At 41.0% G+C, this 26113-nt stretch overlaps 1 protein-coding gene across 3 annotated transcripts in view; it reads left to right on the forward strand.

Annotated features, from left to right (window-relative positions):
- Nucleotides 1-23701, forward strand: part of C6 (complement C6) — an 83475-nt gene extending 59774 nt beyond the window's left edge. For all 3 annotated transcript variants that reach the window (XM_043887886.1, XM_043887887.1, XM_043887888.1), the window contains 5 exons: nucleotides 3295-3427; nucleotides 4331-4519; nucleotides 10273-10363; nucleotides 16697-16938; nucleotides 23152-23701. In XM_043887886.1, the coding sequence (XP_043743821.1) occupies nucleotides 3295-3427; nucleotides 4331-4519; nucleotides 10273-10363; nucleotides 16697-16938; nucleotides 23152-23327 (831 nt within the window). In that variant the 3' untranslated portion in view covers nucleotides 23328-23701. The remainder of the gene's footprint in view (nucleotides 1-3294; nucleotides 3428-4330; nucleotides 4520-10272; nucleotides 10364-16696; nucleotides 16939-23151) is intronic.
- Nucleotides 23702-26113: the final 2412 nt, after the last annotated feature.

Consider the following 26113-nt stretch of genomic DNA (forward strand, 5'->3'; position numbering starts at 1 on the left):
GCCTTTAATCTGTTTCCACCTGTATCATATTTATGATTAAAGAACAATAACCTTCGATTCTCTGAAGCCAGCAAATAAATATCCACAGAACAGTGTCTGCACTAATATATCTTCCCTGTTCATTCATCTTCTGTTCATGTATAAGGTGCTAGGCCTAGAGGTATGAAGGGGGAGAAATATTTTGGAGGGGAGTAATGTTTTTGGCCACCTGATGTAACGAGCTGAATCATTAGAAAAGACCCTGATGCTGGAAAAGATTGAAGGCAGGAGGAGAAGGGGATGGCATCACCAATTCGATGGACATGAGTTTGAGCAAGCTCCAGGAGTTGGTGATGGACAGGGAAGCCTGGCAGACTGCAGTCCACGGGGTCACAACACAGTCGGACATGACTGAGCGACTGAACTGAACTGAATGTTCATTAGTCCCTACTGGAGAACCAGAGATTCTCAAACTCCAAAGTCTTGAGCAAGGCCCAGAAACTTCCATAACAAGCAAGATCTCGTGTAATACTGGTGCTGCTAATTGGGGAGCCGCACTTTGGGAACAAATCCTTTAGGACAGGGATCAGCAAACTATGCACACAGGCCAAATCTGGTCTGCCCTCTCTTTTTCTTTTTCTTTTCTTTTTTAGTATTTATTTATTCATGTTTGGCTGTGCCGAGTCTTTGTTGTTGCTCCATTTTTTCTCTAGTTGCAGCAAGCAGGGCCTACTCTTCATTGTGGTGAACAGGCTTCTCATTGCCATGGTGTCTCTTGTTGAGACACAAGCTCTAGAGTGTGCAGGTTTCAGTAGTTGTGGCTTCCAGGCTTTAGAGCTCAGGCTCAATAGTTGTGGTGCTCAGGCTTAGCTGCTCCAGGGCATGTGGGATCTCCCCGGACCAGGGGTCCAACCACGTCCCTTGCATTGGCAGGTGGATTCTCTACCACTCAGCCACCAGAGAGGCCCTTTTCTTCCTTTTTCCAATGAAGTTTTTTGAAACACAACTACATTCCTTTGCTTACATAATGACTATGACTTTTTTTGTGCAATAGTGGCACAAGGTGACAGACACTACCTGGCCTGTAATTGACTCTCAAGGCCCTTTATAGAAATAGTTTGCCAATCCCTGCCCTTTTCAACGTTATCCTCAAAATTACACTTTGTCAGGTTCAGATTTCTAAATAATTTTTAATCTGTTTGCGTCAGTTGCTTACATAAAGTGTTAAAATGATTGACATTCTAATTTTAAAAACACACAAAAGGTTTAAACAGTGATTCATTATTCTAATGACCGTTCACAAAATTAGAATATATGTTTCCATTTCTATGAATAAGTTCACTCCTTGTTTCAATTTACTCTTTATTAAAGACCTAATTCCTACCTGACAATAGTTTTTGCTCAAAAGTAAGACAATTTTGACTTTCCTAATGAGCACCTTCTAGAATTCCTAGTAGCAAAATGCCCCTTTTATGGAGTCAAAGGCAGATATGCCTCATTCCAGGCTAGAGCAATCATGCCACTGCATGTGAAGATATCTGTTTAGTGACCAAAGGCACTTACCCCAGAGGAAAGTGACAGTGGCTTTGGATAGAGGCCCTTGCTAAACTAGTCTAGCAGATGTGTTGACCAAAGCTTGATGGCTGCAGCATACATGTTCTAGCTTCATAAGAGAAATGAAGCAGAAGCTTGTGACAATAACATTTCAGAATGATCGTGAAGGAAAATGTGCAGCCTTTGAATAAAACATCCAGATCATTAATAATATTCATCTTGCCATTCCCCTTGGAAACACAGCCATATCCATAATAACCAATGATGGGATACTCTTTTGTATATTCAGAAAATTAATCATCTTCTGGGAGACAAGTTGAATCACATGGCCACATAGTAACAAAGGTTGATAATTGAACTTTCACCTCCCTCAAAATTCCCATCTTCAATTCTCAGAGAATAACTTCCTAGTCAGTTCTTTGTACTTGCCTCCCATTCAGTAAGAAGAGACTGTTGCAATACTGTCTTCCTAAGAAGGAGAGTGTTTTTCACTTTATTCAGCATGGTTATCAAGCCCTGTGTAAGGCTCAGATGGTAAAGAATCTGCTTTCAGTGCAAGAGACAGGAGTTCGATCCCTGGGTCAGGAAGACATCCTGGAGAAGGGAATGGCAACCCACTCCAATATTCTTGCCTGGAGAATCCCATAGACAGAGGAGCTTGGCAGGCTACAGTCCAAGAGGTAGTCAGTCTTGACAGAGTGACTAACACACACATAAAGATTTGTGAGGCAGAGATCTGGTAGAAGAAATACCGTTCAGGCATAGATGTGGGGCTGATAAATGTGGTAAACATAAAGTAGAGCTTGTACAAGTTTAAGCATTGGGTGGTGGGGGGGCTGATAAATGGGATAAACATAAAATAGAACTTTGTGCAAGTTTCTCTCCAAAACTGAAAGGATGATATACATGATGAAAGTGGTAAATGAAAGAGATTTCCCACACAGGAAATTCTACTTGAGTTGGGTCTCAGGACAATGGAAGAGAGAAGATGTTGAGGATAGAGGAAATGGCTAATAAAGGTATGGAGGCATGAAAGAGGATATTATGTGAAAAGATTGGTAGATGCCTAGAGGCCTTTGTTTTCCTAGAGCACAGATTCTATGGGAAGAAATGGCAAGAGGTGAGGATGGGGAAGTGGGTTAAATTTCATATTCCAAGTTAAGAATATAAAATCCACTTTATCTTAAAACCTTTTAGTGAACTCCGACATGCCAATAGTTGCACTTTAATTACACATTTACTGGGAAAATATGTAATGCCCAATAGGTTATTAGGAACATTTTCAAATGATTTGTAGTCAATTTGTTATCATAGCAATTGCATATATTTGCTGCATATGTAGAATACATTACTTATTCAATTTATAGCCACTACAGGATATGTATATAGTTTTCTTATTCTTGCAATAGTAAGCCATCACATATACAGACAGAGTAAGTTATTAAGTAAATATATATATATATACATATATATATATTCTAATCAATTTAAAGTGGCAATATGGAAGAAGGATTAGAGGAGGGACTAGTTAGTTGTTAGACAGGTAGATGGTTGTGGTAAGAGATAATATGTACCATGAGCAAAGGCAGTGAGGATGGCAAAGGAAAGGGGCGAACTTTGAGAGATATTTAGAAGTATAAATTCAGCAGACTCTGAGTTGATACAGGAATGAAGGAACAGAAAATATCTAGGAGGGCCCTGAGGTGTTTGAAGATATTATTCATAACATTAGTAATGTGCTGATTTCGGTTTTAATTCTAGAATGAAAAGAAACAGTACTCAGTTGGAGAAGAAGTTGAAATATTATGCTTTACTGGATTCAAAGCTGTTGGATACCAGTACTTCAGATGCTTACCAGACACGACCTGGAGGCAAGGAGACGTGGAATGCCAACGTGAGAACTGGGCAGACCCCCTATGGGACTCTGATAAAGAATGAACATGCCCAAAATAAATAAAACAAAGTCACACCCTTAGATTAGTACATTTTACCATTTTTCAGTAACTCTGGTGAAAAGATTTAGTGAAACAGAAAATAGGATTCGTTTGCTAAAATTAGATTTCAAACTGTCTTCATATTTTAGTTCTCGCCCCTGTGTGTTAGCTGGATTGTGAGGCTTGTGCTTAAAAAGAAACTGGGGACTTCTGCTAACTGCATCCAACCACAGACATCAGCCTGGCCCAGTGTACAAAGAGATACAAGCTAATGGGTCCCAGGGAAATGATGCTTAACTCTTTACGTGTCAGAGATGGCATGTCATGTGAAATGCAGTTTTCTCCTTGGAACTCATTGGCATCCTTTGCTGGAAAAGAGAGCAAAGGTTTGTAGACTCCACACATACCCGTGCTTCATCAGAGTCAAAATGTGATTCAAACAAGGCTCCGATGGGGACTCCAAAGAGTTATTATGGAATACCATGACACAAAGCTGAGACCAGTGTCAATTAGAATATCCTGCCTCTGTGTTACCCACAGTGCAGACACCTGCTTTCGGGAAAACTCACTGGGGAGAAGAGTGAAAAAGATTATTTCCTGAAAATGTCCCGATGATGTAGTGAAAGGTACGAATATCTGAAATCATTTCCTTAGCAAGGTCTTCTGTTAATGGAACTAAAGGCAGTTTCTCAGTGGAAGCCTGGGATCCTCAACCCCCCGTTTTTCTGCTCAAAAGGCAGCATTAACACTGAATCAATGTGGTCAATCACATTAAAATCATTTCTTGGAATGCACAAAATCTGTCTGTATCCCTTGAGTGTTCTGCTCCACCAAATGCATCTGAAATGTTTCTCTCTCTGCAGGGACAGAGTGCCTCAAGCCAACAGTGCCGGAAGGCCTGACATTGTCACCATTTCAGACATTATATAAAATTGGTGACTCCATTCAGCTAACCTGTCCCAGAGGTTTGGTTGTCAATGGGCCATCGAGGTACACATGCAGTGGGGATTCCTGGACACCACCCATTCCGGACTCACTCAGCTGTGAAAAAGGTAACAGCTCAGGATCCTGGGGTCTGCTAAGGTGGTGTCCTTTGAGATTTATCGGTGTAGCATCCACAGAGATGCTATTGCTTATGATGGGCTGAGTTGTATTTCACCATGAGTCAGTGTCGAGCTCAGGCAACACATAAGTAGCTATTGGTCAAGTGGATACTTTCAAATCTTGGAGAGTGCAGTCAATTTTATTTTCCAGTCTAATACTTTGATATTTTGATGCAGCACAAGTGCTCTCATATAACAAGATCAGAATTGAGGGTTTACTGAAATTTTAGCTCAAGTGGAGAGTGACAAAAAAATAATACACACTGCTTTTTAATTAATTAAACAATTTATTTTAACTTATTTGCTTGTTTGGTGAGTCGCTTCAGTCCTGTCTGACTTTTTGCTGTAGCAAAACTGAACTGTAGCCCGCCAGTCTCCTCTGTCCATGGGTTCTCCATGCAAGAAGACTGGAGTGGGTTGCCATTTCATCCTCCAGGGGTTCTTCTTGACCCAGGGATCATACCCACATCTCCTGCAGTCCCTGCATTACAGGTGGATTCTTTACTGCTGAGCCACTGGGAGCCTATTATTTTTAATTTAGAACATAGAAATACACAAATATTCACCAATTTTCTAACATAGGCCCAACCTCTTATTTCCTAAAGGGTCTCCTGATTTGAGTTCCAAGATTTCTTTCTTGAATAAAACAAATCCCAAATTCATCATTTGCTATCCCATAGATAGCAATTTTGCTATCTATCCCATAGATAGATTGCTATCTATGGGATAGATAGAATTTGCTATCCATCCCATAGATAGATTGCTATCTATGGGATAGATAGAATTTGCTATCCATCCCATAGATAGATTGCTATCTATGGGATAGATAGAATTTGCTATCCATCCCATAGATAGATTTCTATCTATGGGATAGATAGAATTTGCTATCCCATATTAATTTCTCTAAAATAATAAGTTTTAAACTCCAAGTAAGGCACTTCTTTAAGAAACACCTCTACTTAAGTGCCTTTCCCTGATTCTGATGTCGTTGAGCTAGGAGGGCCAGTATTTGTGTTTATATAAAATCTTTCTGAGTTAACCTGGATACAGCCAAAGTTGAGAATTACTGTTTTGAAGAGAGGTGAAGGCTTAAAGGCAACTTTTGCAGCAAATTTGACTAGAAAATGCTTTAAATTTCTTATATATATTTTTCCTTAATCTTTTACAGTAGTTTCATCCACAATTAATTCAGAAAAACATTTTTGCAAACCATTTAAAATTATTCAATGTTTTAACTTAGTTTTTATAAAAATAATTTTTCCTTTTTTATTTTATTAGTTGACATGTTTATCAACTTATATGTAAGTTTGATATATTATGTAAGTTGATATATTTAATTAACTTGCACAATTACAATAAGAAATGACATAAATAGTCTTGGAAACAAATATAACTGACTCTTGGTAAGTCTATAACTGGACTGGTGGGTGCAGAAGAGTGAAGCTGTGAAAGAGAGGAACATATAAACCTGGACGTTCAGGGTCTGACAGGCAGCTAGCAGGAGGAGCTGAGAACTCCCATTAGTCTGGCGTGTTGGTTACTTGGAAGGGAGCTTCAACTATTTCATATCTTCCAAATTTCTCAGCATGCATGTTCAAGTTATGTTTCACTTCTAATCAGAGAATCCTGGAGGGTTTATCTGAGCTCAGATATGATTGGGTCTATTTTGCCTATGAAAAAACTAAAGGCAAAGAGAGGCTAAATTAGAGCCAAAACCAGACAGTTTGGGTCGAACAAGCGGCCCTGCTAATTCTTCAAGCTCTCTGCTACCTTGCCTTCTTTATCCTGTTCTGTGCTTTTATAATGTCTGAAGGAAAATGGGAAACTTAATCTGTCACATGGGTTTCCCTGATGGCTCAGACGGTAAAGAATCTGCCTACAATGCAAGAGATCTGGGTTCAGTACCTGGGTTGGGAAGATCCCCTGGAGAAGGAAATGGCAACCCACTCCAGTATTCTTGCCTAGAGACTCCCATGGACAGAGGAGCCTGGTGGGCAACAGTCCATGGAGTCACAAAGAGTTGAACACGACTGAGTGACTTTCACTTTTCAACTGTTATATAACCTTAAAACTATTGATAAAGAGATCATATGGAAATCTGTGAGAACTTCAGGTTGGTATTATGGCTTAGCTTCACTTGATTCTTGATCATACACGTCAGAGAGATGAATGTGTTTGGGGACCACACAGTTTACAAAATTAAGATTCTCTGGGCATCTTAGGTAGATCCTTCTCTTTATACAAATAACAGCATATGTATACACAAAGACACACCTCTCCATGTTTTTAAAAGAAATTGCCATTATAATTCAAACTGAGAGATAACAAAATGCTCTACATCGAGATAAAAGAAAGAAATACTCCATCTCATCTACTTTCTCTCCGACAACGTTGGCAGGAAGATCAATGAAAGGAGTCACAGAAAAAGAAAGTCATCAATAAAACTGAACGTCTTTCCTCTCAATGTGGCAGGAGATGTGTGATATAGAGATGTCCAGGTCATTGGTTGGCCAGAAAGACTTAATTCTTTTAATGTGAAAGAGAATTTTGCTTCCTGAAGAAATGAGATGCTGAACAACTCCCCTGTCATTTTTATCCCTTCCTCTAAGGAATTAACACCTCCAAAGATCCCCTTGCCCTCATCACTCTTTAAAGATTACAATGTTCTCATTTCCGTGTTGCTCACAAATTGTGCAGGGCTGAAAGTGTGAGCAGCTGAGGGCCGGTTCTGGCTTCCACCTGACCCTTAGTGAGGGAGCAAAGAATCCTTGTATGTGGTCACTGATGACGTCAAACTGGTAGGCAGGGAGCAAAGCTCTGCGTGCTTGAAAACTGATGCTCTTTGGAAATGTATAGCTTAGAGTTCCTCCTTGACCTGAGTAAGTGTGGATTTATTTACAAAAGCCAAAGAAGCATAGCCACACAAGACACCAAAGAAAACAAGTCCATGTCAATGGAAATCTTAGTATCTGAGAACTTAGCAGCAGTTATAGGCCTCCATGTTCATGAAAACTCTGAGCCAAATTCACCAGATAGAATGAGGGTCCTAACAGAGGAGAATAGTAGGGAATGGAAATGCAGAGCAGCAAAGAAGAAAATGTACCCATTTAAAAAATCTTTATTTTGGCCTCTAACATAAACCTGCCTCCCTACCAAACCTCCTGCCTGATACACCTTTCTACTTCCCTCCTTTGTCAGTTACTTGCTTATAGAGGCCACTGTGGCCATATGGATGCCTGATTAGTCAGCTCCAGCCTAGGGACGTGTGTTTCATCCAGGAGGCTCGTGATGTCAGCTCCAAGTTTAATTCAACCAGTCTAAAGCTTCTTTGGGTGAGCTCAATATAAGCAAAGATAACCAGGATTTCCCCTTGTATATAATATACCTACTGCAACGCGGGTATATAATCCGCATGGAATGTGGAAGACCTGGGTTCGATCCCTGGGTTGGGAAGTTCCCCTGGAGGCGAGCATGGTAACCCACTCCAGTATCCTGGAGAATCCCCATGGACAGAGGAGACTGGTAGGCTACAGTCCATGCGGTCACAAAGAGCTGGACATGACTGAGCAATTGAGCACAGCATTCAGCACATAATATACCCATGTTCTTCAGTCTACTTTAATCTCCCTTCCTCATATTCAGTATTCAATTGCTCATCTTAGCACAAGCATCATTTCCTTATAAATCTTCCTTGCCTTTCTCAGGTTTTGTTTTTTGCGGATATGGTCTCCTGAAATCATATTTCTTCCAAATACCTATCTCAGCTTTTAATTATAAACTCATCACTATGATTATTTGATTAATGTCTCTTTTTCCACTATTCTTAGATTCATGGAAAAAGAGGATAACTGCTGTTTTTGTTTTTCTACTTCTTTTTTTCCCACCATAACATCCTAGTACCTAGACTATTGGGGGATAGGGATAAATTGCTACATTTGGGAGCTGTCCATTTCTCCACTGATTATTCTTATAAGAAAAATCTGGCTTTTCATTATCCCCTAAAATCCATTGGCACAATTGTTGACACTGACATCCATATTGCTAAACCTAATGGACAGTATTTCAGTCCTCATCTGCTTTGGTCTCTCAGCAACATTCGACAGAGCTGACTTTCTTCTGCAGATGCGTTCTTTCCCTGCTTCCAACACACAACGCCCTCTGGTTTAGCTTCTACCCCTCTGGCTGCTGCCCTGCATCTTTAGCATGCTCCTGCCTGTGCATAGACTTTAAATGCTGGAGTTCCTCAAGACTCAGATCTGTGCCCTAACCTCATGCTACACTCTCCTGCTGGGGAATCTCACCCATACCCAGAGCATCAGTGACCCCTCCATAGGCTAATAACAAATTTAAATCTTTCCCACAGACTTCTCCACTGAGCTTTAGGCCTGAGTATCCAAATTCCTATACATCTGTTTTGTTTGGCTATCCTAAAGAGATCACAGATTCAGCATTTGCAGAGAGGAATTCCCGAGTCATCACCCTTGCCTCCCTACCACTAACTTTTTCTAATATTTACTGTTTCAGTTTAGGCACCAACATCTAATCTCTTATGCAAATCAGAAATCTAAGAATTATACTTGACAGTTCTCATAACCTACCCACAATATGTACTCTCATGCATTTTACACGCTTGAAATGTCTCAGGTTCACCCACGTCTCTCCATTTCCACCTCTGGCACTTTGATCCAAATGACCATTCTCTTTCACCCAAACTACTACAGTGAAAGCGAAAGTTGTTCAGTCATGTCAGACTCTTTTCAACCCCATGGACTGTACAGTCCGTGGAATTCTCCAGGCCAGAATACTGGAGTGGATAGCCTTTTCCCTTCTCTAGAGGGTCTTCCCAAGAATAACCTCATAAATTGTCTACTCTCTTGACCACCATGCCTCTCCAAATGCATTCTCTACAGAGAAGCCAGAATTAAATTCTTTTCCAAATCCAGACCTGATTCTGTCACACCACCCCCTGCTAAAACCTATCAAAGATTTACCACTGCTTATAAAATAAGACAAAAATCCTTCAAAAGCCCTTTATGACCCTACACAGTCCACCACACAGCCATCTCTCTGGCCATTTCTTGTTGCTTGCCCTTGTTTCCCTGGCTTTCTTTCAATTCCAAGAAAGTCACATGTTATCTCTCTTTTGAGCACTTTCATGTCTATTCCCTTTGCTTCCATCATACTCCCTTTTCTCTTCCCATTTTACCGTTCATAACCTTCCTAGCTACATCAATTTTCTTGATTATATGCTTTCTCTTTAATAGCACTAATAACAGCAGAAAATCTATGTGTAGAGTGTGTTTGTTTGATTAATGTCTGTCTGCCCACAAGACTAGAATTTCTGTGAGCATGGGATCTGGGTCAAATTTTGCTCAACTCACTATCCCCAGAATCTATCACAGTGCTGGTAAATCATAGTCGTTCAATAAATATTTGAAAAACAAATGAACAAAAATTTCACCCATTTCATTTTCTTGAACTTAATAGCAGTTTTAGGTTGGAAACGTGACAGCTCACAAGGGCTAGAAAGGACTTTTCAGATGGACTATTTCATCACAACAGATTCGCAAAAGCTAAAATGGGTGCTCTAACTCTAGGAGATAAATGAGAACCTTTCACCATAGCCTTTTCTCCTAAATACACACTTACTGCTTGAAATCCATGCTGTGTGTTGTTCTTTTCTTCATTTTCTTTTGTTTCAGATGTCCTGACAGCCTTAAGGGGTCACTGTCAACCAGGACAAAAACAGTTGGGATCTGAATGCGTTTGCATGTCTCCAGAAGAAGATTGTGGGTAAGAGATACTCTCTGGACTGTGCTTATGAACTGAGAAAACCAGTCTAGTGTAACCAACCTCATGAAGGAGCCGGGCTTCTTAAAGCATGAATACAAAGCATATTAATTTTTAATATAACCGATACCCTCTGTGCTCTGTTGAATTCTTCCTTCCCCACTGAGTAGCAAGCATTCTTAATTATCTCTCAGCCTTGTTCCCTAAGTTTACATAGCTTTTGTACTAAAACAGTCTCATTCTGGTGATGAAGACATTTCTATCCTGTTTAAAGCATCAGACTCAATTATCTCAAAGCCTTCTTCTTCCCCCTAAGTATAGGGGCAAAGTTGTGACTCCAAGAGGTTGGAGTAGAGAAATAAGTGTGAGCATGGACTTCACACACACATGAACACACACACACACACACATCTCGTTGTTAGTTTATTCTTTCACATGGTGGCAGACAGCATAAAGAAAAATGATATATCCTTATATGACTATCATGACTCTCTGTTGTTATAACTGCCTTTTTCTACATAAACAAACCCAGGAGTGTTGAGAGTGCTTATAAATTTCAGGACTACTTTCATTGGAGTAAAGTCCAAAGTAAGATTCACTTAAGGTAAAATTTTGTTTCTCTATCTTACAAAATAAATGCAGGAGGAAGGCAGTCTAGGGATGGTCTGGTGATTCTCTTCTTTCAGATAGGACTGGAGTTCCTTCCTGCCGTCTGTTCTGCTATGCTTTTTTTAAATCTAATATTCATACTTTATTTTTTATTGAGGTATAGCTGATACTTTATTTCTCCTTATTAAAATAAAGTTGTCTGTTCTGACATTCTTAAAGTTATATCATGGTCCAAGATTTCTCTGCTGGAGTACAAAAGAAGGAAGACCAGAAACGGACGCATGCTTGCTTTTTAATGAGAGTTCCTGGGGGATTCATCACGGCTTCCATTTCATTACTCTTCTCTTGTTCACATGGCCATGTGGCCCTGCAAGGCAGACTATGAAATGCCTAGAAGCAAAATGGCTAGAAGCAAAAGCATATTTTGAATAAGATTCAGTTCAGTTCAGTTCAGTCATTAAGTCGTGTCCCACTCTTTGTGAACCCATGGACCACAGCATGCCAGGCGTTGGTGATGGTGTCCATCACCAACTCCAGGAGTGTACCCAAACTCATGTCCATCGAGTTGGTGATGCCAGCAAACCATCTCATCCTCTGTCATCCCCTTCTCTTCCTGCCCTCAATCTTTCCCAGAATCAGGGTCTTTTCAAATGAGTCAGCTCTTTGATTCATGTGGCCAAGTATTGGAGTTTCAGCTTCAACATCAGTCCCTCCAATGAACACTCAGGACTGATCTCCTTTAGGATGGACTGGTTGGAACTCCTTGCAGTCCAAGGGACTCTCAAGAGTCTTCTCCAACACCACAGTTCAAAAGCATCAATTCTTCGGTGCTCAGCTTTCCTTAGAGTCTAACTTTCACATCCATACATGACTCCTGGAAAAATAATAGCCTTGACTAGACAGACCTTTGTTGGCAAAGTAATGTCTCTGCTTTTTAATATGCTGTCTAGGTTGGTCACAACTTTCCTTCCAAGGAGCAAGCGTCTTTTAATTTCATGGCTGCAATCACCATCTGCAGTGATTTTGGAGCCCAAAAAAATAAAATCAGCTACTGTTTCCACTGTTTCTCTGTCTATTTGCCATGAAGTGATGGGACTGGATGCCATGATCTTTGTTTTCTGAATGTTGAGCTTTAGGCCAACTTTTCCACTCTCCTCTTTCACTTTCATCAAGAGGCTCTTTAGTTCTTCACTTTCAACCATAAGAGTGGTATCATCTGCATATCTGAGGTTATTGATATTTCTCCCAGCAATCTTGATTCCAGCTTGTGCTTCATCCAGCCCAGATTTCTCATGATGTCCTCTGCATATAAGTTAATTAAGCAGGGTGACAATATACAGCCTTGACATACTCCTTTTCTGATTTGGAACCAGCCTGTTGTTCTGTGTCCAGTTCTAACTGTTCCTTCCTGACCTGCATACAGGTTTCTCAAGAGGCAGGTCATGTGGTCTGGTATTCCCATCTCTTTCATAATTTTCCACATTGTGATCCACACAGTCAAAGGCTTTGGCATAGTTAATGAAGCAGAAATAGATGTTTTTCTGGAACTCTCTTGCTTTTTTGATGATCCAGCAGATGTTGGCGATTTGATCTCTGGTTCCTCTGCCTTTTCTAAAACCAGCTTGAATATCTGGAAGTTCACATATTGCTGAAGCCTAGCCTGGAGAATTTTGAGCATTACTTTACTAGAGTGTGAGATGAGTGCAATTGTGTGGTAGTTTGAGCATTCTTTGGCATTGCCTTTCTTTGGGATTGGGATGAAAACTGACCTTTTCCAGTCCTGTGGCCACTGCTGAGTTTTCCAAATTTGCTGGCATATTGAGTGTAGCACTTTCACAGCATCCTCTTTTAGGATTTGAAATAGCTCAACTGGAATTCCTCACCTCCACTAGCTTTGTTCCTAGTGATGCTTCCTAAGGCCCACTTGACTTCACATTCCAGGATGTCTGCCTCTAGGTGAGTGATCACACCATCGTGTTTATCTAAGTCATGAAGATCTTTTTTGCACATTCCTTCTGTGTATTCTTGCCACCTCTTGTTAATATCTTCTGCTTCTGTTAGAAAGAAAGAAAGTGAAGTCACTCAGTTGTGTCCGACTATTTGCGACCCCATGGATTCTAGCCCGCCAGGCTCCTCCATCCATGGGATTTTCCAGGCAAGAATACTGCAGTGGGTTGCCATTTCCTTCTCCAGGGCATCTTTCTGACCCAGGGATCGAACCCAGGTCTCCCGCACTATAGGTAGACGCTTTTGCCATCTGAGGCACCAAGGAAGTCCCCTGCTTCTGTTAGGTCCATGCTATTTCTGTTGTTTATTGTGCCCATCTTTGCATGAAATGTTCCTTTGGTATCTCTAATCATCTTGAAGAGATCTCTAGTCTTTCCCATTCTATTGTTTTCCTCTAAATTTTTGCAGTGATCACTGAGGAAGGCTTTCTTATCTCTCCTTGCTATTCTTTGAAACTCTGTATTCAAATGGGTATATCTTTCCTTCTCTCCTCTGCTTTTTGCTTCTCTTCTCTTCACAGCTATTTGTAAGGCCTCTTCAGACAGCCATTTTGCTTTTTTGCATTTCTTTTTCTTGGGGGTGGTCCTGATCCCTGTCTCCTGTACAATGTCACAAACCTCTGTCCATAGTTCATCAGGCACTCTGTCTGTCAGATCTAGTTCCTTAAATCTATTTCTCAAGTCCACTGTATAATCATGAGGGATTTGATTTAGGTCATATCTGTATGATCTAGTGGTTTTCCCCACTTTCTTCAATTTAAGTCTGAATTTGGCAATAAAAAGTTCATGATCTGAGCCACAGTCCGCTGCTCCCTGTCTTGTTTTTGCTGACTGTATAGAGCTTCTCCATCTTTGGCTGCAAAGAATATAATCAATCTGATTTCGGTGTTGACCATCTGGTGATGTCCATGTGTAGAGTCTTCTCTTGTGTTGTTGGAAGAGGGTGTTTGCTATGACCAATGCGTTCTCTTGGCAAAACTCTATTAGCCTTTGCCCTGCTTCATTCCATACTCCAAGGCCAAATTTGCCTGTTACTCCAGGTGTTTCTTGACTTCCTACTTTTGCATTCCAGTCCCCTATAATGAAAAGGACATCTTTTATGGGGTGTTAGTTCTTAAAGGTCTTGTAGATCTTCATAGAACCATTCAACTTCAGCTTCTTCAGCATTACTAGTTGGGGCATAGGTTTGGATTACCATGATATTGAATGGTTTGCCTTGGAAACGAACAGAGATCATTCTGTCGTTTTTGAGATTGACCCAAGTACTGAATTTCAGACTCTTTTGTTGACTATGATGGCTACTCCATTTCTTCTAATGGATTCCTGCCCACAGTAGTAGATATAATGGTCATCTGAGTTAAACTCACCCATTCCAGTCCATTTTAGTTTGCTGATTCCTAGAATGTTGACATTCACTCTTGCCATCTCCTGTTTGACTACTTCCAGTTTGCCTTGTAGATCTTCATAGAACCATTCAACTTCAGCTTCTTCAGCATTACTAGTTGGGGCATAGGTTTGGATTACCATGATATTGAATGGTTTGCCTTGGAAACGAACAGAGATCATTCTGTCATTTTTGAGATTGACCCATGGACCTAACATTCCAGGTTCCTATGCAATATTGCTCTTTACAGTATCAGATCTTGCTTCTATCACCAGTCACATCCACAACTGGGTGTTGTTTTTGCTTTGGCTCTGTCCCTTCATTCTTTCTGGAGTTATTTCTCCACTGATCTCTGGTGGCATATTGGGCATCTATCCACCTGGGGAGTTCATCTTTCTGTTTCCTATCTTTTTGCCTTTTCATACTATTCATGGAGTTCTCAAGGCAAGAATACTGAAGTGGTTTGCCATTTCTTTCTCCAGTGGATCACATTTTGTCAGAACTCTCCACCATGACCTGTCGGTCTTGGATGCCCCTACACGGCATGTCTCATAGTTTCATTGAGTTAGACAAGTCTGTGGTTCATTTAATTAGATTGGCTAGTTTTCTGTGATTTTGAATAAAATTAGAGTTAAGTTACTGAGGAAATGGATCAATAAATGGTGAAGTAGAAAGTCAACAGACTGTGTCTAGTACGATATTTCACTGTTTATATATTTTAAACAATGCAGGCTGTTCTAGGGCAATTTTCATCTTTAAAACCACATGTACATAATTGGGGCTTCCCAGGTGGCTCAGTGGTAAAGAATTCACCTGCCAATGCAGGAGGCACAGGTTCGATCTCTGGGTCAAGAAGATCCCCTGAAGAGGGAAATAGCAACCCTCTCCAGTATTCTTGCCTGGAAAATCCCATGGACAAGGAGCCTGCTGGGCTACAGTTCATGGAGTCACAAAGGGTCAGACACAACTTGGTGACTAGACAGCAGCAGCAGCAGTTAATAATTGCTACTTTTGAACTTTTCTTCTATTTCTTTGCACCAATTTTTTTTTTTTTTTCAGTTTTAACAATAATTGCCTCTCACATTCTTCTGAGTTCCAAGTAAACAAACACCTGTATGGACACTTTGTTTGTTTATTTATGAGAACACTACAGGGACTTTTTCTGTAACATTCCACTGTTGTAATTCAGCCCAAAGATGGCTCTGTCTACCTTCCTAAGAATCGACCACAAGTGGTTCACCTTGTATGAGCTATCTGCTGCTGGGGTCTCCTCACCCAGACAATGGCCTTCTAGGGAGAACTCACAACATTTACCTTGTCCGTGTAACCCAGAAGGAACGTCTTTCTTTGTCTTTGTAATACCAGACTATGAGAGTATAGACTATCCTCCAGAACTGTCTGAATTTCAGCTCAGCCCTCTCTCTCCAGCCTCTTCCTGTTCTCCTCAGTCCTCTTCGATATGGCATCGAAGGTGTTTATGAGAGTGACTGGCCCCACAGCTTAATCTCTCTGAACTTAGAAAGTAGCTTTTTGTTTTCTCTCTGGGTTTCAGTTCCTGGAAAGAAATTTACACACTGGTGCACTGATTTTTAACTCCAAGGTTGACATCAGAGAAGAAACTCAGGTTTGGAGTAATCAAGTTCTTATCCTCTCAGCAAGAGAAGGACTATGGCTAACTTCTTGTTAGCAGAAACCACCACTTTACTTAGATTTAGTGAGTTATTCAAAGATTGACTTAAAAACGCATGCTCTTAGTCACAATACAAACACACTTGCAATGCTATATAATTATATATAAGACTTTGGTGTTGCAAATGAGTTCAGGGGAAGTGCAGACTAAAATAGGCTAAGCTGATCAGGATTAGCTTCAAAATGTAGCCAAGAATTGATCTGGACATAGACAGTCGGAGAGGGGAGACGGTGCAACATGGATTGAGCAGGGCATGGGATGGTAGCAAAGGAAGAATAATCTTGTCAGTCTGGAAAATGCTCAATACAATTGTCAGGTGATAAAAAGGGATAAAGGAGGATGGGAAACTGATTCTAGAAAGGAAAATTGATTGGATGAATTCAAAATGTGGAAGATTTTGATTATCAGAATTAGTGAATTCAGACTTTAATTTGAAGACAATTGTGAGTAGTAACAAGCTTAAAATGAATTTTTTTTAGAAAGATGAATCCCAGAGAATGCAAGATTAAATGAGGGACTGAAAGAAGAGAAACTGGGGGGAAGAGAGTAGGGGGTACAGAACTAGGCGGTAAGTTAACATACGAGTTGGTTATACACCATCTTTTCTAGTCTTCAAGTATAAATGCTTGCTTTTCTCTCCCATGCAGCCATTATTCAGAAGAAATCTGTGTGCTTGATGCAATATCCAGCCATCACTTTACTTCATCTGCTTGTGAGCTTTTGGCTGAGAAATGTTTAAATAATCAGCAACTCCATTTTCTACATATTGGTTCATGCCAAGAGGGTCCACAGTTAAAATGGGGTCTGGAAAGGATAAAACTTTCATCCAGTAGCACAAAGAATGAATCCTGTGACTATGACACCTGCTACAACTGGGAAAAATGTTCAGGTAAGCTCCAGTGGTAACTCATACTAGAAAAATTATCACTTAACCTTCATCTCAGCTAGTACATCTTATTTGTATTTATATTGTTTCTTATAAATAACCTTTCCTTAATCAAAACTAATTCTTTTTCATTGTAAAAAATGTTAGGAAATGATTTAAATAGAAGGGAAAAGTAGAACCTGACCTACCCACAATTAGAAATAACTACTTTAACAACTTTGGTATAAATCTTTCCAGTCTTTCTCTGTATATACATAATCAGACCCACCCTTTGTCCTCAAGTAAGAACATTCATCCTGATCTCATGCTTCAGTACCCCTCTTCCCCACCCTTTGGAGGGCCTTTATCAAATTGTCTAAATGTCCTCTGGCAGATAGAACCAGCTGGGGCCAGCATAGGCAGAGTGCCCTGAGCCTGGACTGGGTTCCTCATCAATACAAATTACCAGAATTATCTGCCTCAAGTATTTTGAAGTCCCCTTGTAGTGCCTGGGATCAGCCCATGCTCCAGGCTCCACAGGCAGGATGCCTTGAACCCATATGAGGTCTCTCGTGAGCCCAAGCCCTGTTCCTCCCGTGTGGGACATTCTTCTACCCTCTACTGCTTCCCTCCTCATTAGGCGTGATGTCCCAAGAAGCTCTGGGACTCTACCTACTGAGTCCTCCCTGGTTCAGAGCTAGACCCTCATTCCCAGAGGGCAGGCTGGTGAGCCACTGGCCAGCAGGGTAGTCTTTCTCAAAATTGCTTGTGATCAGAAAGCTAGTATGGAGATGATGCGAATTTAGAATAACTTTAATCATTTAAGTAAAAGAAACACCCCATTAAAAAATTCCCTGGAGCCTCACACACCTCAGGGATGGCATTGATTATGTTACATGTTTGAAAACAATAGGATCATATACTATATCTTATTTTATATATTGGTATTTTTTTCACTTTGTTGTATCATGAAACTATTTCCATATCATTATATATTATTCTGCCACATAATTTTCAATGTCTGCAAAAGCCTATATGGGCATTTTGTTATTTTACTTAATCAATCTTCAATTTGATATTTATATTTTTCCCAAGATTTTGCTGTTAGAAACAGTGCTGTGATAGACAAATCTATCACAGGTAAATCTATACTCTAAGATTCTATCCTTAGGCTATACTTAAATGGAATGTTTCTAGATAAATATTATTTTAAAATAGAAAGTCTTTGTTGATGCAATGTATCAACTTGCTTTCTAGAAATGTCTTTATCATATTATATTCATATTTACAGTGTGTGATAAAGACTGCCTTCCACACCCTCACCAAACCTTGGAGCTATTACCTGTTTATATCTCTGCCTATTTGATACTTAAAAAGTAGCATTACATTTCTATTTTCTGTAAGTATATTGCCTATTGGCATTTCATTTGTGAATTGCTTAAAAGCAGAAACTTCACAGCAGTGCGTTTTCACTAAGATGAAATTGGAACCTGAAATAGTTCAACTGAGTTTCATATAATACATAAATATGCGTTGAAGATTAGGACTTAACAGAACTCAAACAGGCAGCTAGATTTCCCTCTGGCCCATCTTCAAAAAATCATCTGAAATCAAGGCATAAAGTAAGCAACGGGAACTTACTGAATTGTTAACATCTACCTTTTGCTGAAGCCACTTTAGTTTTGCAAAAACAAAGATAAAAACCTTATTATTACCCTTGACTTCTCTTTCACTTTTCAACCCAGTTCTTTGAGTCAGTCCTGGAAAAAGGGAGAGGCCTTATAATCCACATCCAGGCTTTTTCTGATCCACTTAAAGCTGATTATCAAGGTCCAGCTCCCTTGACAGGTGGCAGGATGGGACCCAGGAAAGAGGGTCACCATGACTGGCACAGCCAACAGGCCATCTGATAGCGGCTACTCAGCAGGTCACTATCTGCTTCTCACCTTGTGCCCCGAATAAGGCAATTTCACATAGGAGATGGAAAACCAGGTCTAAACACTTACACTGCTTGACTCTAATCATTGCTCAGTCATCATGGAGGTAAACATTACTATTCATTCTTTTGTTGCCTGACCAACACCATTACCTAACTGACATCTCTCTCAGAGACAATAATTTGTGGCAGGCAAGAGCTGAAAGTACTATGCAACCATGTATTTATTTAAATTTTGGATTTAAAAGATAAACTTTTTCTCTAAAAATTACAATGTAAGAACATTATTGTCAAAAATACATACAAAAAATAAAAGGGACTTGGACAGCAGGGAGGACAAATGATACCTGTCTGCACCACAGTAGGTAGCACAGGTATTCGGGGACGCGTTTAGTGTTAACATCTATTCTCCTTGTTTATCATGGAGAAAGGTCTTCATGGAACTCCTCTGTTTCAAACAGTTTTTTTTTTTTTCTTTTTCTTTTCCCACAAGTTATTCTTTCCAAATTTGGCTGAGTAGCAATACATGACTTAGGATTTAGTCAAAATCTATCTTTACTATTATCCCTTTGCTTAGTGTATACGTGCTTGGCCCCTAGGTTAGGTCCAACTCTTTGTGACCCTATGGATATCTAAATCCCATAGTCACCAGGATCCTAAGCTTGTCTTTAAAAAAGAACAGTCAACTAAAAATATAGTCACAACCTGAAAGTAGAGAGTTACTTTATTTGGTGGGAACATCTAGGACTATGGGCCTGAGCCCAGGAGACAGGATCTTAGTAGCTTTGAGAAAACTGCTCCAAGAATGCAGGAGGAGGAGTCAGGCTATATACAAGTTTGCAACAAAGGGAGCAGGCTGTCTGAACATCAAAGATCAGATATCAAGTTAAGGAATTTAGCATTCTTTGTATGGGAAGATACAAGCCTCTCAGCTCACAGAACTCATTCCTTTCATATGCAACTCAGCTATCTGGAGCCAATCCTGTTTCCTTGTTCACCTTAAGGAGTGGCAGATGGCTGCTTCTTGCATTTCCCCAGCTCCTCAGCAGTCACCACAGGTGGTGGCAGCATCTGCTAGATCTCAGTTTGGGGAGCCCTCCTTCACATTTGGAAGCCAGAAATCACTGATGGCTGTACCTGTGTTTAAGTCACTCAGTTGTGTCCGACTCTTTGCGACCCCATGGACATTAGCCCACCAGGCTCCTCTATCCATGGGGATTCTCCAGGCAAGAATACTGAAGTGGGTTGCCTTGCCCTCCTTCAGGGGAACTTCCCAACCCAGGGATCAAACTCAGGTCTCCTGCATTGCAAGCGGATTCTTTACCAGCTGAGCCACCAGGAAAGCCCAATGGCTGTGACATTTCTTGTTTATTGATATGGCAGGAGATATTTTCATTTCACAGAATGTATAAAGTTTGAATACATAACAAATATTGGTCAAGTTAGCAGCATATCTTGGGATAGTAAAAATAAAGCATGAACATTACTTAATAAGAGAGTTGTCATTTAAAACATCCTTTGATCCTACACACAGTCCAAAAACTGAAAGCATTTTTCCCCCTAAAGATATGATCTGCCTGTGCCAGCCTTCTTTAGCTGGTGAGCAAAAGCAAGTGTCACAGAGACATCTGTTCATGTGGCACTCCAGAACAAAAGTACGAACCACAGCATTTATGAAAAGAGGAAACTAAAAACGTATTTCATACGCAATCTACTCATGGCAGGCTGGGATATTATTAATTTTGAGTTGAATTCAATGTCATCTTGATTAAATTGTGTTCTTGATTACATTGTGAACTTTGCTACCCTTTTCCTTCTCTATCTAAAATGAAATGAGAAAAAGTTTAAAGTGGAACTTCAAAGCAACATGAAATTCACTTTTCAAAAGTTGGAACACAAGAGCTTTCCCAAGGAGCCTAATTTTGTGGCTATTAAATGTTTTGTCTAAATTTCGAAAATATCCACCAACAAGAGGGGAAAATGTATTCGATAAACATCCATTTAGTAGCCAGTATGCTAAAGTCACTGTTCAAAGTAAGGTGAGGGGTATGATGATAAAGGATCTTTATATCCTCAAATTGTTCACAGTTGGAGTAATATTCCACAGTGTTGTTGCTTAGTCACCAAGTCGTGTCCAACCCTTTGTGACCCCATGGACTGTAGCCCACCAGGCTCCTCTGTCCATGGGATTTCCCAGGCAAGAATACTGGAGTGGGTTGCCATTTCCTTCCCCAGGGGCTCTTCCCAACCCAGGGATCAAACTCACTTAGCATGTGAATTCCTTACCTCTAAGCCACCAGGGAAGCCCCAAAGTTTCACAATAATTACATGAATAACTTTAATGCAAGACAATATGTGATAAGAGCTATAAGAGAGATACACATCTTCTTGCCTGGAAGGGTTTCCTAAGGATGGAAGCATGAGAACCGACTGTTGGAGGTGGCAGGAAGGGCCTTTTCATGCTGGTAATCTGAAAATCATCTTGCTAAGAGCACTTAGGTTATAACCACACCGCAGGAGTGGTGACCATGGCCTTTCCACAAGCCTGGGGACCCGACATTCTCTCTCGAGGTAGAGCTGTCTCCTGTTCTTTACCAAATCCTAGAGTTTCCAACAACAAACAAGACTGTCCCCAACTAAAATCTTTTCTAGCTGGTTGACAAAGAAGGTAAAAGGGAAATTCATGCCTTTTCAAGAAATGCTTCCTACCATGGAAGTGTATGTGTTTATGAAATCTCCCCATTTCCTTTTTGCTGTTTTCTCCCATCAGTTGAGATACATGAGAAAAAGTTGATATTTGCCCAAAAGAAGCTGCAGACTGTTTCTCAGGCTGACTCAGATATTTTGGAAACGTAAATTATCCCAACTCCATCAAATACTTTTCTTTTTGAATACTTATACCTGCACCCCAAATTCGGAATTGAACCCAACTGATGAAGCAGAATTAATTGAGCACTTTGTTAAGAGCTAGTTGGGACAAACAGATGGATGAGTCGTCGTTACTTCTCTCTCACAAAGCAGTTGTAACAGTCTTGGGAGAAAGACATATGAAAAGCTAGCTTTCTCCAGGGGAATCTTCCCAGTCCAGGGATTTGAACCCTGATCTCCTGCATTGCAGGCAGATTCTTTACCATCCAAGCCACCAGGGAAGCTAATTAACAAAAAAGTATAAAAATGTCAGATGTAGTACTGAGAAATTTACACCATTAAAATTTAGTTATAGAAAACCTTGGTGGGGGATATATGGCTATACAATGCTTCATGGAGGAGGTAAGGCTTATAGACATTGAACATATGCAGGAATATTGGAAAGAGCATACCAGTCTGGCAAAGGAAGGGAATAGGATGGGCAATGGACAAAAACTGGACCACCCTTGGGGTCCTTATTGGGAAACAGAGAGAGAGTCACTCTATCTGAGTTGAAGAAAGCAGAGAAGATAATGCTGCAAAGGGATATTGAGGCCAAATGTTGGAAGACCTTGAACTTTGATTAAATGAGCCTATATCCCTTAACTGTAAATTGATTTAAAATACTTGGCTTTGGTAACTTTACCCCAAATGGTCATTTTAAAACTCTTTCATGAATACAAGATTTATATGAATTATGACATGATGGGGTGGTTTTGAAGCCAAGCCTGAGAAAAGTATCACCCAATTTCACTGCTTATTAAAATCCAGATTCCCAGTCATAACATAGGAATATTCTAGGAGGAAATAAAAAATGTGGTACAGAATTACAAGAAGGCAGCCCTATAAGTCATTTATGTTTAAAACCTGCCTCTACCACTTACTAAATTGTGGGACCATGGGCAAATCACTTAACCTCTCTGATCTGACTTCATCTGTAGCGTTAGTATGATACCTTGTAGTTCCTATGTTTATTGTGAGGGTTAAATGAAATAAAGCATGCAAAGCACTTGGCATATTGTGTGGTTTCATCATGCATGCTCGATAAGTGATATAAGTGTTCCCAGGTGGTATCAATGAGAAAAGAACATAAAGGACAGATCTAAGACTGTGGAAATGGATTGACAGGAGGTAGCAGCTGATTGGATGTGGCTAGTGAGGGAGAGGGAGGTGTCAGAGGTAGCCCAGCTCCTACATCTTACTGACTTACCAGCAGCCTCTCCTCTCTTACATCCAGATGACTCCATTCAGCCACAGTTGGGTCTTTTAAGTCAGTGCCTTTGTGCCAGCATTCTCACTCATTGCCACCAAAGTGCTCGCTGCGCTGGGGAGGAGTCAGGTGAAATCAAACCCGAAAGCACTGAATAGAGTCACACTGTCTTCTCTCCTTGCAGCCACCACCTCCAAGTGCGTCTGCCTGTTACCCTCCCAGTGCACCAAGGGCGGAGACCAGCTCTTCTGCGTCAAAATAGGATCGTCAGCGAGCGGGAAGACAATGAACATATGTGAAGTAGGAGCTGTAAAATGTGCCAAAAGGGAAATGGAAATACTGCATTCTGGGAAGTGTTAGACCTAACACAATTACCCATAAACAGAGTTACTGCCCCCAGACAACCCCTACAAAAGGACACTGTCGAATAAACAGCAGACTGGCACATTCAGGAGTTACCAACAAAAATCCTTGAGTGTTAGTTTCACCCAATAATTCTCCCTGCCTCTCGTGTCTTCTCCCTCGTCCAGTTCCCATCCACGCAGCTCTGTAGCATATCTCTAGGTAATAACTTCCACATCAATCTAGTAAATTCTTCAGTTCATGTCACACTAAAATGATTGGACTTCTGAGGACCTTATGATGCCTGTGGTATTAAGCATACTGACAAGTATAAATCAGAATAAAAACCATGATTTTCTTCAATGAATCAATAAACATGGAAATCTAAACAACTTGTACAACACATTCTTGAAACGCAACTTTCATGCATTCATTCAATAAATAATTGGGAATGCCTGTAATAAACTTAGCACTATTTAGGGCGCTGGGCAACCAGCACTGAATAAAACAGACAAAAGCCCTGGTCTTCAAGAAGCTCACATTCTTGTGGAGGAAGACATACAGAACATAATAGAAGCATACAAAATGTGTAGTATGTTTGATGGTGATAATTCTCATGGAGAAGACAATGCAGGGAAAGGTGAGTCCCATCCTTAAACCTCATCTTATGTGAGGAAATATTCCACAGTTAATAAGCATCATAGTAAGGACAACTGAATTCAAGTGGAAATTGCCTTGCTTAAAGTAGTTAAATTCCTGAAGTTACCTCCTTCTTAGGAGACTCTTTTTGCTTCAGCTAAAGTGCATCAGGAAGCTTTTAAGCTAAAAATGTGTGATGGATGGAAAAATCATCAGAAAATTTCAAAAGAATAATTCTTAAGGTAAATCATATCTATCATATTAGGCCCTATCAAGTAGACACCCATTTCTTAGAGAGGCTTTAGGGTGTCTTTTTGAATTGGAGAAGAGAAACAGCTTTGGAGCAGTGGTTCTCCAGCATGAGGGTGCATTGAGTCACTTAGAGCACTTCTTAATACAGATGCCTGCAACCCACTCCCCAGTTCCTGGTTCAATAGGTCTGGGGTGGGGCCTAAGAATCTGTATTCCTACCAACTTTCCAGGTGGTACTACTGATGATGATCACATTTTGAGAACTTTCAGTCTAGAAGTGGAGCCATCAAGCAGCTAATCCAATTACTAAAGTAATTGATCCCAACTTTAGCCAGTCAGTCTCCAAGCAGGTGAGTAGAAGCAGGTTCCCTTCCTCTAAATCTCACTGGGATGCTCACCTAATGGATGGGGCTATGAGTCACAGCCATCCAGCAGCACCCTTATTAGGCTTACACATTAAACGTCACTCCTCCTCCATCTCATTAAGATCTCAGCCAAAATCTAAATCATCTTACAGAGTTCCCTGGGGGTCCAGTGATTAGGACTCTGCATCCCCACTGCAGGGGGTGCAGGTTCAATCCTTGGACAGGGAACTAAGATTTCACATGCTGAGCAGCACAGACAAAAAAAAAAAAAAAAACCCTCTAAAACATCTTGCAATATCAAAGGGTAAGTATGAGGCAGGGAAAAGCCTAGAAACAGAAAACCCATTTTCCTGGTATAATGGCAATTGAGTGGGAATTGATCTTTGTCCAGAAGTCAGTGACCCATCTTTTCCCATCATGCAGCCCCACTTCCTTCTCACTACCAAAGTGGCACAGGCTACTCTTGTAACCTTTGTGCCCTCAGCACTCCCAAGATGCCAGAATGAAGGCAAAGTTTAGGCGTTAAATAGCCCCACATTCAAAGGAGAGACGCCAATAACTGAGTCCGGAAACTTTACTCAGGACTGACTTGTCTCTGCTCTACCAGCTCTCACACCAGCACCACACCTTTCCAGGCTATACGGCAGGACTGGGGGTGACAGGGGGGTCATGGGGCTCTGCGGGCGCAGGGAGGCAGTGCTCATAGTGAAGATCCTATTACCTCCCCAAAGTCCTTTTCTTCCCCTTGGTGAGGCGGAGGGAGATGCTCTAAGTATCCCCAGAAGCCAGGCAACCAAAGCCTTGAGAGAATCACCTGTCAGGACACCCATATCCAGGATTTATGGTGCCACCCTCACTGCGTGGGGGCTATGGAATCTCAGAACTCCCGCTGATGAGCAGGTTGCTGGAGGAGTTTCTGGGAGGCATGGATCCACACCAGAGGAATTCTCTCTTAAATGAGCCCAAGACCCTTTGCTGCCCAGGGCATGTGGGAGGCAGGGTGTTGACAAAATGGTCTGAATTGTTTCCATAGTGACAAGGGCGTGGTGTGGCAAGACTGGGAAAAAAGATGGGTGCAGCCCTTTCACCACCTCAATCCCAAGGCATAGAGAAGGAGTGGAGGACTTTGGTGGGTCACATGGCTCCATAAGAAGGAGCACAGAGAAGAAGAAAGGCAGGAACTCTGAGGCCACCCTGTGTCTTGGACGTGAACCTATTGGGAACACCAACAGGAAGCATAGCTGCCTCTCTCACAGAAAGTTCTGGGAGACAGCATGGGTAAGAGTAAAGCAAAACACCACCCCAAGAAAACAACAGGGGCCACTAATATTGTAGAGTCAGATTTAGTAAGAACAAGTCCAGAGGGCATGCCCCATCACTGACTGTTGTATCAAGCAGCTTCTGCCATCTCTCCAAGTCCACTTCCTTCCAACAGCAGAGAACCAGATCCAACAGATGCAGGGGAAAAGGGTGTCCTAGAAAGAGACATGCCTCTGTCCGTGACTTCTAAGAGGGGTGGGAAATTTGCAAGAACCATCCTCATGCCTT

Source organism: Cervus elaphus, chromosome 25 (genome assembly GCF_910594005.1).
Source record: "Cervus elaphus chromosome 25, mCerEla1.1, whole genome shotgun sequence".
NCBI classification, from domain to species: Eukaryota; Metazoa; Chordata; class Mammalia; order Artiodactyla; family Cervidae; genus Cervus; species Cervus elaphus.